The sequence below is a fragment of the Harmonia axyridis genome, chromosome 5, assembly GCF_914767665.1.
Source record: "Harmonia axyridis chromosome 5, icHarAxyr1.1, whole genome shotgun sequence".
Lineage (NCBI taxonomy): Eukaryota > Metazoa > Arthropoda > Insecta > Coleoptera > Coccinellidae > Harmonia > Harmonia axyridis.
The window spans coordinates 8,200,064-8,212,261 of NC_059505.1; the positions used below are offsets into that span (position 1 = coordinate 8,200,064).

Genomic DNA, 12,198 nt, shown 5'->3' on the forward strand with positions numbered 1-12,198 from the left:
CTTTATGCGATGATAAATCCAAAGGAGAAATGAGGAGCAGACCAAAGTATAGCAACAATAAGTTAAGAGCTGTGTGTGCTTCCTGAGGCGCAGGCACGTATTTAGACAAGACTTGGAATACGTGTTGGCGGCAACATTGAAGAAAATTATTCAGTTTTGAATTTATGCCCGAGATGAAGTTCCCATTTCATATCTCATTGTTTATTTTTGCGGTTTTGTTGGAGTTATTTATTCGATGAGGAATACGATTGGTACAACTGTAGATGAACTTAGTCGAAACAAAAGGTTTGCAGGTCGTATTAGTTTCAGAAATGGGATAGTTGAATCCGCTATTTGTCTTTTGTACCAATAAACTTTCAAGGAATATTAAATGAGTATTTTTTTTCTTGAAGAAAATGTGAAATTATTCACACAATTTAAAATCCCGGAAATATCTTCATTCATCAAATCTTCAAATTATAATTTACTAAATTCAGCCACAAACTCTACCTATTTGTTTCTGGTGAATTGAAAAACTAAAATTTCCCTGATATAAGTATGTATTATCACTTCAAATTCAATGAATATAATCAAAAGATAAGTATCTCCCTAACCATTGCTACGATATAATCTAAGATCTTCCACCAGTTGAACAAAAATTAATAAAAAGCGAATTCTATAAATAAAACATTCGAATGAGGAATTATCTTTTTGCCGTCGAAAATGTGAAAAAAGAAATATATAGGAAAATATTTGCGATTTAAGGCATCATAAAAAGTTTGATATAAACTATAAAGCCAGCGTTTAAAAGTTCTATAAATATCGCAGTAAACAAGATCTGTAAATATAGCCGTTGAAAATTTTCTTTTACTGTTAATTTCAAATCTACAGATTCGATCGAAATAAAAGTTATACATTTAGATGAAAAACAAATAACAATTTCATGTTTCGGACAAAATTTTATCTTGATCGATTAACCAGAACCATAGAATGTTTTCATCATCAGAACTATAGAATATCGTAAAGAAAATACCCAATATTTGCGTGATAGTAGATCCGCTCTTGTTGAGGATTTAAGTTGATATAGGTACTGTTCCATAATTTGAGATTTTCCTAATTTCCGAATTTATAATAAGCAAAATATTTATTATTTTCTGTATCTACCTGCTGAAATCCGAGGTTTGGCCACTTTTGCTCACCTAGTGTCATCGGTTGTTTCACGTCGTTTGGCGCGCTTGAAGTTTGTTGTTTGAATTTCTTATATATTCAGGTATTTATTTCAATATGAGTTAATATGAAACGTTGATTCACTTTGGGACATAAGAAGTGCGTTCTTTGTGGAGAAACTCGCGATTTGACTAGAATATCGTATCACTGATATGTTTTCATTTCCTCGCGCTTCATGTCAAATTTGATAGTTCATGTTGGGGACAAAATTTGCTTACTGAAAATAACATATGCTCCCTCTATCTATATTTATTCCTCTGAGGTAGTTTTAAACAACTTTTCTTTCTTTAAATCACCCGAAGAATCTATTCTCGTTGGTACACCCTGTAAAGAATTTCAATCTACAGCTTCGTGCGAAATTTTGTGTTAACATCGTCTTCAGAACCATAGAAAATTCAAACAGAAAACGTAAAAATATTGAGGGAAGCACTATATCTAACGTTAAGTCAGAAGCTTTTGAGCGCTCTTCAATTCGTGCGCCAATTGCACCCTTAGAGACCACATATTTACCTATACCTATAGGTTTTATGGTCACCTAAGGTGCTTTCCTCATTTTTCATCCTCAGTTAAGCAATATAAATTTCGTCCAGAATTTCGTTATACAGGGTGTTTCCTAAACATGCGGCAAAAATTCAGGGGGTTGTTCCTTGGACTATTCTAAGAATATTTTGTCCTTTGATGATTTTTGAAAAACCTATTTGTTTCGAAGATATAGGGGAAACAAAATTTCAGATAATAACATTTTATTATGAAAAATTACATGAAAATTCAACTCAACCTACAAAAACTGTTGAAAATGACCACCTCTAGCCAGCATACAAGCATCCAATCTTCTCCTCATTGACTGCCGAACCCTTTCAAAAACACCAGGATCATTTCTTATTAAGTTACACCCAGCAATGATCCGATTTCGCAAGTCTTCCACATTTTCTACTGGAGTGGTATAAACTTATCAATTTTTAGTCAAAAAACTGGCCGTTTTTAGTAATTGGAATGTTGTTAAACAAATTTAAAAATAAATTGTACCTACTTAGTGAACACAGTGCGGTACGCATTTTTATTTAAACTATTATTAATTTTAAAAATATGAAAAATGTTGTTCGCCCTGTATCTTCGAAACAAAGAGGTTTTTCAAAAATCATCCAAGGACAAAACATGCTTAAAATAGTCCAAGGAACAACCCCCTGAATTTTTGCCGCATGTTTAGGGAACACCCTGTAGAATGTCCCAGTCCAACATACCCTATTCAACTGAAGAAAGGAGCCAACTCCTTCCCGTAGCAAAATCACGCCCGCCTACAGGATCTCCTTTCTCAGCCCCGCCCCTGTCTCCCTTCGTCGTCTCTTCCTTCCCTCGGTACATTTACTGCTAAATTGTCAGTGGCAAATAAATCGTCTAGGGAGCTGGCAGTGTGGCGATTTAAAGTTATATACCTTAGGCGCCGAAGCATCAGACGCTGCCCCATCAATAACGAACCAATGAAAGATGCTACTTACGATTTGAATATTTAACCCGATAATAAGATGGTACGCTCATGTTTGCGTAATGAAAAGCACCTGTCGTCTCATTTATTAGAAGGGGTGCGAAAATTCGTCTATATTTCATGAGGGGGGCGGACAAGCTCCTCAAATCGTGCCATTTGTGATTTATTGCGTCGATAAATTATTGAGGAGGACCATATGCGACTTTGGAGAACGTTGGAAAAAATATTACGTGAATACGAAAAATCACAGGCGAGTTGAAACAGAAAGCATATCATAATTTTAAGTTTCATTCTTCATCGCTATAACCCAGCCGTAAATAAGACATTGGTGATAGGAAATGAATTTATTACTCTAACACTTCACTCAATAGGTTGCGGGCCCAGCCAGTGAAAACATATTTTTCGTGAAAATTGGACTTCAACATAGTAATCTTCAAGAGTGTGACATGTAATTCAACGCTCCTCTTACTTTTCAATACCTTTTCTGTAGGAAGATTCGTATTTATGCCAAATTCAAAGTCAGCATACCACCTTTTCAACGTTGTTGTCGATAGAGCAGATAATCAGTAACCACTTATCAATCCATTGCTTTGCTTGCACAGTACTACAGTAGTTTTTCCCATCAAAGATAGTGTTGTTACCTAATTCTTTGAAAATTCACTCTTATACTTGTCCCTTGAGTCAATACCGTCGGCCAATAAAGTCAAAATGGCAAAAGATAGGATGTACATTAGTTTCATCACCTGCTCTTAAGCCCCTGGTAATTGGCTGTGTTAGAAATTTAAAGAATTATTCAATAAATGTTGATGTTAATAGTCTTAATAGCATGTTAATAGTCTTCCAAAAAACCAAATAGAAAAATTCAGATAACCAAATAGCTAGTTCCAATAAGAGAGTATAAGTTACTTCAGCTGGAGCTGAAGAATATTTACTACGTCTTGTTCTTGGTCAAGTAACCAATAAGAACTTGATGATCTACATCTGTGGAGATATAATGGATCAAATAAAATGGATTATTATTAGCAAAAATTCTTCAGCTCTACCTGAAGTAATTGGGCGTTCAATTCATTATTATTTTTCGCATTTCAACAGATTTCGCTTTTCGTTCAATTCATTTCGCATCAAAGATAAAAATTAAAAAATAAATTGACAAGATAAGAGACGAAAGGCACCCTTGTTTACACCGTCCCAATTAAAATCTCTCCATATCTAAATGTAGATATCAAAAATTGTGTGTCATCTCCACAATCTATTTTACTTTTATAGCTCGCAATGACATTCAATTTAATCTTATCGAAAGCTCTCTCAAATAATTAATGTCATCTTTCTCAGTATCATTTCGAATTACTGAATTTTGGTTTTTCCATGTGAGAGATATATATTTAGATATTTTGTTATGGTCAAACTCAATTCCAATAATTTTTGCTACTGTTTCTTTATTATCTCTTGTATTATTTGTATCGCAAGGTCGTTTTTTAGATGTTGGTTGGTCAAGTAAATCTATAGATATCATGGGGCACTTTGGTATGATAATTATCAAATTATCTAACGATAGGCTAGTTATCCTTTAATGCAATCCTTCAATGATTTTATAACGATGTAAATGGTTAGTTTAGACTTGTGGATACTGAAATATAATCTACAAAACCTAGGCGAAATAATTGAGTATCAGTCCTCTGCAAAAAAGCATATCTAATTCTTGCGAGGATTCCTATGACCTAGTTACAAATAGGTATATTGGATCACTGCTCCATATTCTCTAATTATTTTATTGGGTGTACTATGCAAGGTCTTTAGGAGGTTTCCAGATTGTGTCTTATTCACACTTCGTTTTGCTCTCTGCGGTTATATGAAAGGTATCCCTAAAACTGCATTAGTTTCTTCGTATTTTCTTCAAATAGAATAGTAAATATGATGGTTTTGCCGATAATTAAGATAAGACATTTGGCTTATTTCTTCCATTTTGAGTTCGCATAATTATCCATCATATATTCCTGTGTTTCTCTTTCTCCTCTTGCTCCAAAATAGATTTCTTCGATGTCAATTCATCTGCATCGTTGGAAATGCTTCTGACGGAACTGAAACTATCTCCAACTCTGGTTACACTCCTAGTTAACAAAATACGCCACAGTCGATCGAAACCGACGTCTAGTAAATAACTCCCCATTTAAAATTCGAAACGTCCGCATCTTCAGGAGTGAGCAAGCGCCACAATATGTAATTAGCTTTATATGGAACAGGCAATCGAAAAATCAATGGGCGTCTGGTACTTTATAACTGTGAAAATGAATAATCTCTGTCTCTACCCTCCGACGTGCCTAATATATGGTTCTCGGAAAGAGCATCGAAAAGCGGTGGCAGAGAAACACCAATTTAGGACTGCGGAGATCGCTGCAGAGAGAGAGAGAAGCTGATCGCATAGGCATTTATTCATTGTCACTAACTCGGCTAACAAATGGGATGAGTGTACATTGGTAATAGTCCAGAACTCATTAGCCTATGAAGGGAGCCATTGAGAGAGCTCGGCCTTCCTACCACCACAGTCGCTTGCGACCGTCAGCCTGGTAGTTAATTTTAAAAACGTATTTCGAGAGTACTAGATCTCGCGATAACCAGCTCAGGACCGGATCTGACCAATCAAAACTCTCCGAATCTCGATTTTCGAATTTTTCAAGCTGGTCACTGAAAGATCCGTCGAAGATTAGAAAAACGAAGAGCTTTTGCACGCTTGCTCCATCGTAAAGTGTGTTTTTTAAGAGCTTAAAAACGTAAGAAAGAACACCACTTTGTGAAATTCTCGTGATCTGTCAATATTTGCCAAGAGAAGGACAAAAATAGTGTGTGATGTTGCCAAAACGATTGATTGATCAGGAAAAGTTAGGAATATTATAATAGTTCCAACTATCATCGATAGCCTGAAAAACTGGCCAAATATGATTTATTTTTATTCGCAAATTTAAAATAAGTACTGAAATATTACAAGGTGGATTATTTTTCAAAGAAATAATGTGAAAACCCCATAAATTCGGTGAAGAAATATCTTTAATTTCGATTTGAACTGAGCAGTCATGAGAAGATGCTAACTCTAAAAATAATAATACAAAAGAGACAAGTTTTATCACAATGAATTTCTCATCATTATAATCTGGTAGATTCATGACATTTTTAAATATGATTTCGGGCATATGTCAGCCGCAACTACGAGTTACATAGCACATTCGATTAATCCAATTTCTCACTACTTTTTCCAATAATTCTGGCTGTATGGCGTCAATGGTGGCTAGCATATTGGATTCCAATGCTTCAAGAGTTGCTTGATTGTCGGCATGAACCAAAGACTAAACATAGCCCCATAAAAAGTTATCGAGTGGCGTTAAGTCCCACGAACGAGGGGGCCAGTTAATAAAGTTGTAACCAAATTGATTTTGCAATTAATTGATGGTAGAGCGTGCTGTATGACAAGTTCTTGCTGAAACCAAAGGTTGTTGATGTTTGGCTGATTAATTCTAAGAAATAAAAAATCAATCAACATGGATCGATAACGCTCGCCATTCACAGTTACCTCAGCTTCTTACTCAAGAAATAAGCACCAATGATGCAGCCAACGTGTTTACCGCCCAAACAGTCAATTTTAATGGATGTAAAGGTGATACGTAAATGGTTTCAGGGTTGTCTTTGCTCCATACACTGCAATTTTCTTTTTGACGAAGCCAACCAATCACAAATGAGCTTCATCACTAATCATAATTTTTTCACTCATCTTCGACCAGTTCAAAATTACCCCAATCAACAAAATTGCAACGTAACTGATGGTCATTTAGCTCTAGTTTTTGCACTTGCTGTATTTTAAAGGCGCGTAAGCCAAGATCCAATTTTCCACGTAGTAGTAGGACAAAGGCCAACAAGTTGAGAACGACGACGTATTGACATGTCAGCGTCTTCCTCAATATTTCTCGCTACAGCAGCAATATTCTCTTCGATATGCACATTTCTTCGTCTTGTTGATGGTTTTGAATCGAGAAGGGTAAAATTATCAATAACTGCACAAATTGCTCACTCACTAGGCCGATTTTGTTGACCGTAAAATGGACAAAGTGCTTCATGAACTCCGCGAACAGATTCAAAGTAAATATCCACAAGTTACAAGCGTTTTTCTGGCGTTAAACGATTCATAATGAATCACCAAACTTTACTGAACAGAAATGTCAACACAGTTTGACATTGTCAACTGTCAAACCATAGACAACAACCATCGAATCTTCTCATGCAGCTTAAAAACACCTATTATACAGGGAAAACTAAACTTCTATTTCGAGTCTATTTCTGAGCCTATTATGAACTAAAACTGAATGAAAATTCTATCAGACGGCCCTGCTTCATCAACACATCACTGTTCAGCGTGAGCCTTCCCCGCCATTGTGCCCAGAATACGTTGATAAACATCGCAGATTCAGATAAAAGCCCACAATAATACCCCAAAGGAGAGCATAGAAACGCAACAAAGAGTGTTATTATTCAAAAGCGTAGAAAACATTATTCAATCTACGGCGTTGAAAAACCCATGCCTGGATGACCGAAAATAAATTACCATATTTTTCAATTTCACTTGTTTGGAACGCACCAATATAATTCGGGCGGCGTAACGCCCACGCTTCGCTTCCGTTCGCTATATTTCATTCTTCGCTTCGCTTAAATATGTATATAACAAGTGGCACTTACCAGTCTTCTCTTTGGTTTGATTAGTGGTCGATTCTGTCCGTTCATCTTATAATAAAGTCCACAAGCGTTGCATAAGTAGTGTCCGGTTCCGTCTCTTCTCCACAAGGGGGTGCTGGTAGCTCCACAGTTCACGCACTCCCTTCCCTCTGTACAGAAAAAGAATTCAAGGAATTGATGAGTGAATTCGTTGGGGATGTTCGAAGTAAATTAAATTACATCAGGCAAGGTATATCTAACTACTACACATCGATACAAACCATGCCTATATACAGTTAGGGTGGGAATTGAACTGAATTGTCGGCAACTAAGTTTATTGCTGTCATTTGGGCGGAAGGCTGAATCGATAATAAGGAAATCTATAATTCATATATTCATTTGCTGCAGGGGTCGTCAAAGTCAAGAAGATTTTCCATGTGTTTCGAGTAAATGTTATCGGACATTGACATTGACGAAACAAAAAATATGGAATTTAGGCAAGAACGTGCCACAAATATTTGTTACAAACTCAGAGTAATAAACATAGATAGGGGAAGCATATGTCATATTCAGTAAGCAAATTTTGTCCCCAACATGAACTATCAAATTTGACATGAAGCGAGCAGAAATGAAAACTTATCATTTCACTCATAGTGAATCAACGTTCATATTAACTCAAAATCTATTGAAATAAATACCATAATATATCAGAAATTCATAAAACACACTTCAAGCGCGCCAAAAGACTTGGAACAACCGATGACACTAGGAGTGCAAAAGTTGCCAAACCTTGAAGTTCAGCAAGTAGTTACAGAAAATAATAAATATTCTGCTTATTATAAATTCGACAATTAGGAAAAATATCGGATTCGAAATATTCAAATTTACATTTAATCGAGAATCACTCAAATAAATATATTTCATTCAATATAATCTACATTCATATAACGATATAGTAAAACTGTGGATTTGAAAATATATTACAAACCGATAACGTAATCTAACCATGTTGGGGACATGTAAAAATTACGTATACTTCCTCTATCTATGTTTATTACTCTATGGTTACTAGAAAACGAAGAATTTTGAAGGGGGTTGAATTTATAGAGATGAAAAAAGAAGAAAAAAACAAATAGGTATGACTATTTCTTAGATTTTCGAAAATACTTCTTGTTGAATGTTTTCATGAAGTACCAACCTTGAGAAACAAAGTACTCAATTGAATTGAATGATTTTGAAAATGTAGGAAACAATAATATTTCAGAACGAAGGTCTTCTAAGTTTACGACTATTTTTCGAGGTTTTGTGTAATCGACTAGCAATTTTACCGCCCAGTGACAGTTTGAACATATGGTCACTTTGAGTGTGCCTTAAAAGGCAATAGTACCTAGTCCAGTACACATATCCTTCAATTCAGTTTCCACCATCAAACCAAACAAGAGCATGCTTTTCTACTAATAAATGTTAATCTAAATAAACTCTGTCACATTCTAACTGAGAGTAATTTAACAAATGAATCGTGTGTGGTCTTATCCGTATCAATGCTTAATTTAACTGGTAAATTGAAAGAGATTTTAATTATGTCCAAGTTATACCAACAAGATGCTAGAGGTTGTAATGGAAGTACAGTTGGATTTAATGGCTTCAATTTATTCTCCTCGAAGGGTATTTTGTTATTTTTTTTGTTTCGTTCGTTTTATATTTTGCTTATGTTGGTCGTTGTAATGGTTTATTCAAAAGCTTGACTTTTTCAAAAGTGGATGGTAAAGGTTGTTCTACACTACATTTCATACAAAAGCTTCGTGCAATACATTCACCACAGGGTACTCCGTCTGACCCGGTATTCTCTAGGATCTCTTACTCCGTAGAATATCAAATTTCGATCCTAAGAAAATAAATATTTGTTTTGAAGTGACACATAAAAAAATTGCATTTAACAAACCGATTTTTATAAAGGTGTCTTAAGACAAACTATGCCAAAGATGTGGCTTCAAGAATAGATCAAAGTTTTCATTAAATAAAGAATGCTTTGTGTTTGTATCAATTTTGAGTGTGAATTAAATTATTTCTTAACATAAATCTAAAGTCGAAAGGCAGTTTTGTTATATCTTCTTGCTGCCGTCGCCCTTTTAAAGAAATTGGCTGTATTGCCAAAATTCTCTCTGAGCAAAATAGAGATTCCATAGATTTTGGGGTTAAGAGATTGTTGCTAATTGTAGATGTATTTTCATTAAATATGAAATTATTCTGAAAAGAAACGACGTGCATCGTTGTGAAAAGGTTTAACAATGATTTATAAACATGATATGTGTAATTATAGTAATTGATTGTGTATATAGTAAATAAGTAACATGAATACATATGGAACGTTTTTGCATTTGGGAGATCTCTTATTTACAAAACAAAACAGACTACTAAATTTTTATTTTTCGAATACGTATTCAGAGACCAAATTGTTTATCCACGTTTTTTTTTTAACCCAACGATGTTGTCAAAAAAAAATTCTATTCCGCTGTTGAGACATTATCCTTCGAAAATGGACCTAACTGATGATTCCTCTTCGAGTCAAGGTTCAATAGGCGAATCCGGTCTTCAACATTCTCTGGAGGTGCAACCTTAACCTTTGTCGATATTCCGAATGGATTACTCAATCTAACATTGTTTCATCTCATCGAGATGTTAAATCTAGTTAGTTATCTTCTCGATGTTGTGGAAATGATGAGATTTCAGTTTTCAAAATAACCGGACACGATTGTAGAACGACTTGCTCAACGATAAAAAAATTCTTCCGGTAGCTTCTTCATATCATGGAAATCTAGAAATTGTGAAATATTCATAAAATGTAAACAATTTTTTATTCAAGGTCTTTTGCACCTGACTGAATGCATGTATTGAGAGCTACTTACAAATGTTGCAATATCGATTATAATTTCGAAATTAGGAATAGATAATCTGGAGCATATGATATGAAACAATTGACCTTTGACACACGCATCTGCCAAAGCAACAATGAAATGTAATGAATTGAATATTTCTACACAATTCAAAATAGAGACACTGAGGTAATTAGTCTTGGGAATTGTATTATCAGAAATCTCGAGTGGTGCACTTCAGAACAATCGGAAATTGATTTAGTCCTGGCCTTTCCATCGTTTGTTTTATTGTATTCACAATTTTATTTGGAGTGTCTTTCGTAATTTTTATTTGTTTTTTGTTTTCGCAACAATTGGTTTTTCGTAATATTACCCGCTAATGTTTTTCTCAGCAATTTTTTCGATATAATAACTAGGTATAGGTTAACCTCGTATCATTTTACTCGGTACTTGAACTGTGTGTAATATGTACCTATTTATCTGAAAAAAAGTCTAGTTGAACCTTGGAAATATGATAGCAAAACTTGACTTTACGATACAAACAGTTCAATCTGCATCTGGCAATAGGTCTATGGAACTTTTTCGTTTCAACTATTCCGAAAATTGTTCTCACTAGTAATATCCCTTGGACATTGATAATAGACGAGAAAATTTTATGACAATCGATAGCTCGTTACATGGTAACACCCCGAAGCAATTATCAGTGTAATATTCACAATTGTGCAATGAACTAGTTTAGTGATGTTGATAATACTATATTTGACACGATATAATTAAAATATAGAGCAAAACTGATAAATCAGTGAAAAAAATTTGAAAATCCATCAATAAATGACTGAGAAATAGATTATTTAAATTTACGTATTTTAGCGCGGAACGTCTTTGGTCTGTTACGTCACGGCACTTGCCTGTGATCGCTACACCATAAATTACGTTTAAATACTTAGCCGCGCCAAGGCTCTCGCGCCGTTTGTAGTTGTACAGTGTAGTTTTAACTCGAGTTTTGTTTTTATGTCACCATAATGGAAGAAGGCTTCGTGAAAGGACAAAGTGACAATTTGCCTGAAATAGATATATTCGCAGTGATGGAGTTTTTTTTCTTCAAATCCATCTTATGTCAATGCTGAAATAAAAGGAGTTAAACTTTTCCAGTAAGTACCTACTTTTGAGTTTGCTTCATCATGGTTCAACTTATAACGATGATTTATTTAAAAAACGTTTCATAAACAGTTTGTCGTTGAGTACTGGTTGTTGAAGTCTATCAATGGCAAAACATATTTATGTGAGGAGTAAAAAGTAAAAAGAGAAAAAAGTAATTTATATGTTTGTATATAGTAAGTTATTTCAGCCATCGTATAACGAACAAAACACGACACGAACGGCACAAGTGATTGTACACCAATGAATTCGTAAGCACTCTGCGAATACCAGTCGTCTAGTGTGTGACGTCACGCCACTTACACGTACTATGAAATTATTCTTCCAAGCGCAACTTCAAAGTCCCATAACTTTTTCATTTCTAGAGATATTTCAATGATTCTTCCACATTTTTGTTTCATTTTACTTAAATTTTTAGAAATAATCCTTAACAAAAAAATGAAAACTAGTCCATTGTTTCATATGACACAAAATGACAAAATTTGATTGGTTGTTAGAACTGTCAAAAAGTTTTCATTGAAATGAAATAACGATTCTTGATCATTACTGACTAGGTAAGATTTGAAGGTGATCATCGTCTTCCGACAATATCTCTTCGATAATAACAAGGCAAGAACATTATTAATCAACTGCTAAACTACTAACTTTTAAAATATTCTGCCTCGTATTGATTTGCATTTGTAAACACCACCTTCGTCCAGGATGTCATCAATTAATATTAAATATGGAGTGTAACGTGGAAAAACAATTTATAGATGTTCCAACTTAACTGTTCTTAGGCGA

At 34.6% G+C, this 12,198-nt stretch overlaps 1 protein-coding gene across 3 annotated transcripts in view; it reads right to left on the minus strand.

The window, feature by feature from the left end:
- The window catches only part of LOC123680443 (GATA-binding factor C-like), a 102,175-nt gene that overhangs the window by 57,641 nt on the left and 32,336 nt on the right, over window positions 1–12,198 (minus strand). For all 3 annotated transcript variants that reach the window (XM_045618345.1, XM_045618344.1, XM_045618343.1), the window contains exon 4: window positions 7,409–7,554. In XM_045618345.1, coding sequence (XP_045474301.1) covers window positions 7,409–7,554 — 146 coding nt within the window. The remainder of the gene's footprint in view (window positions 1–7,408; window positions 7,555–12,198) is intronic.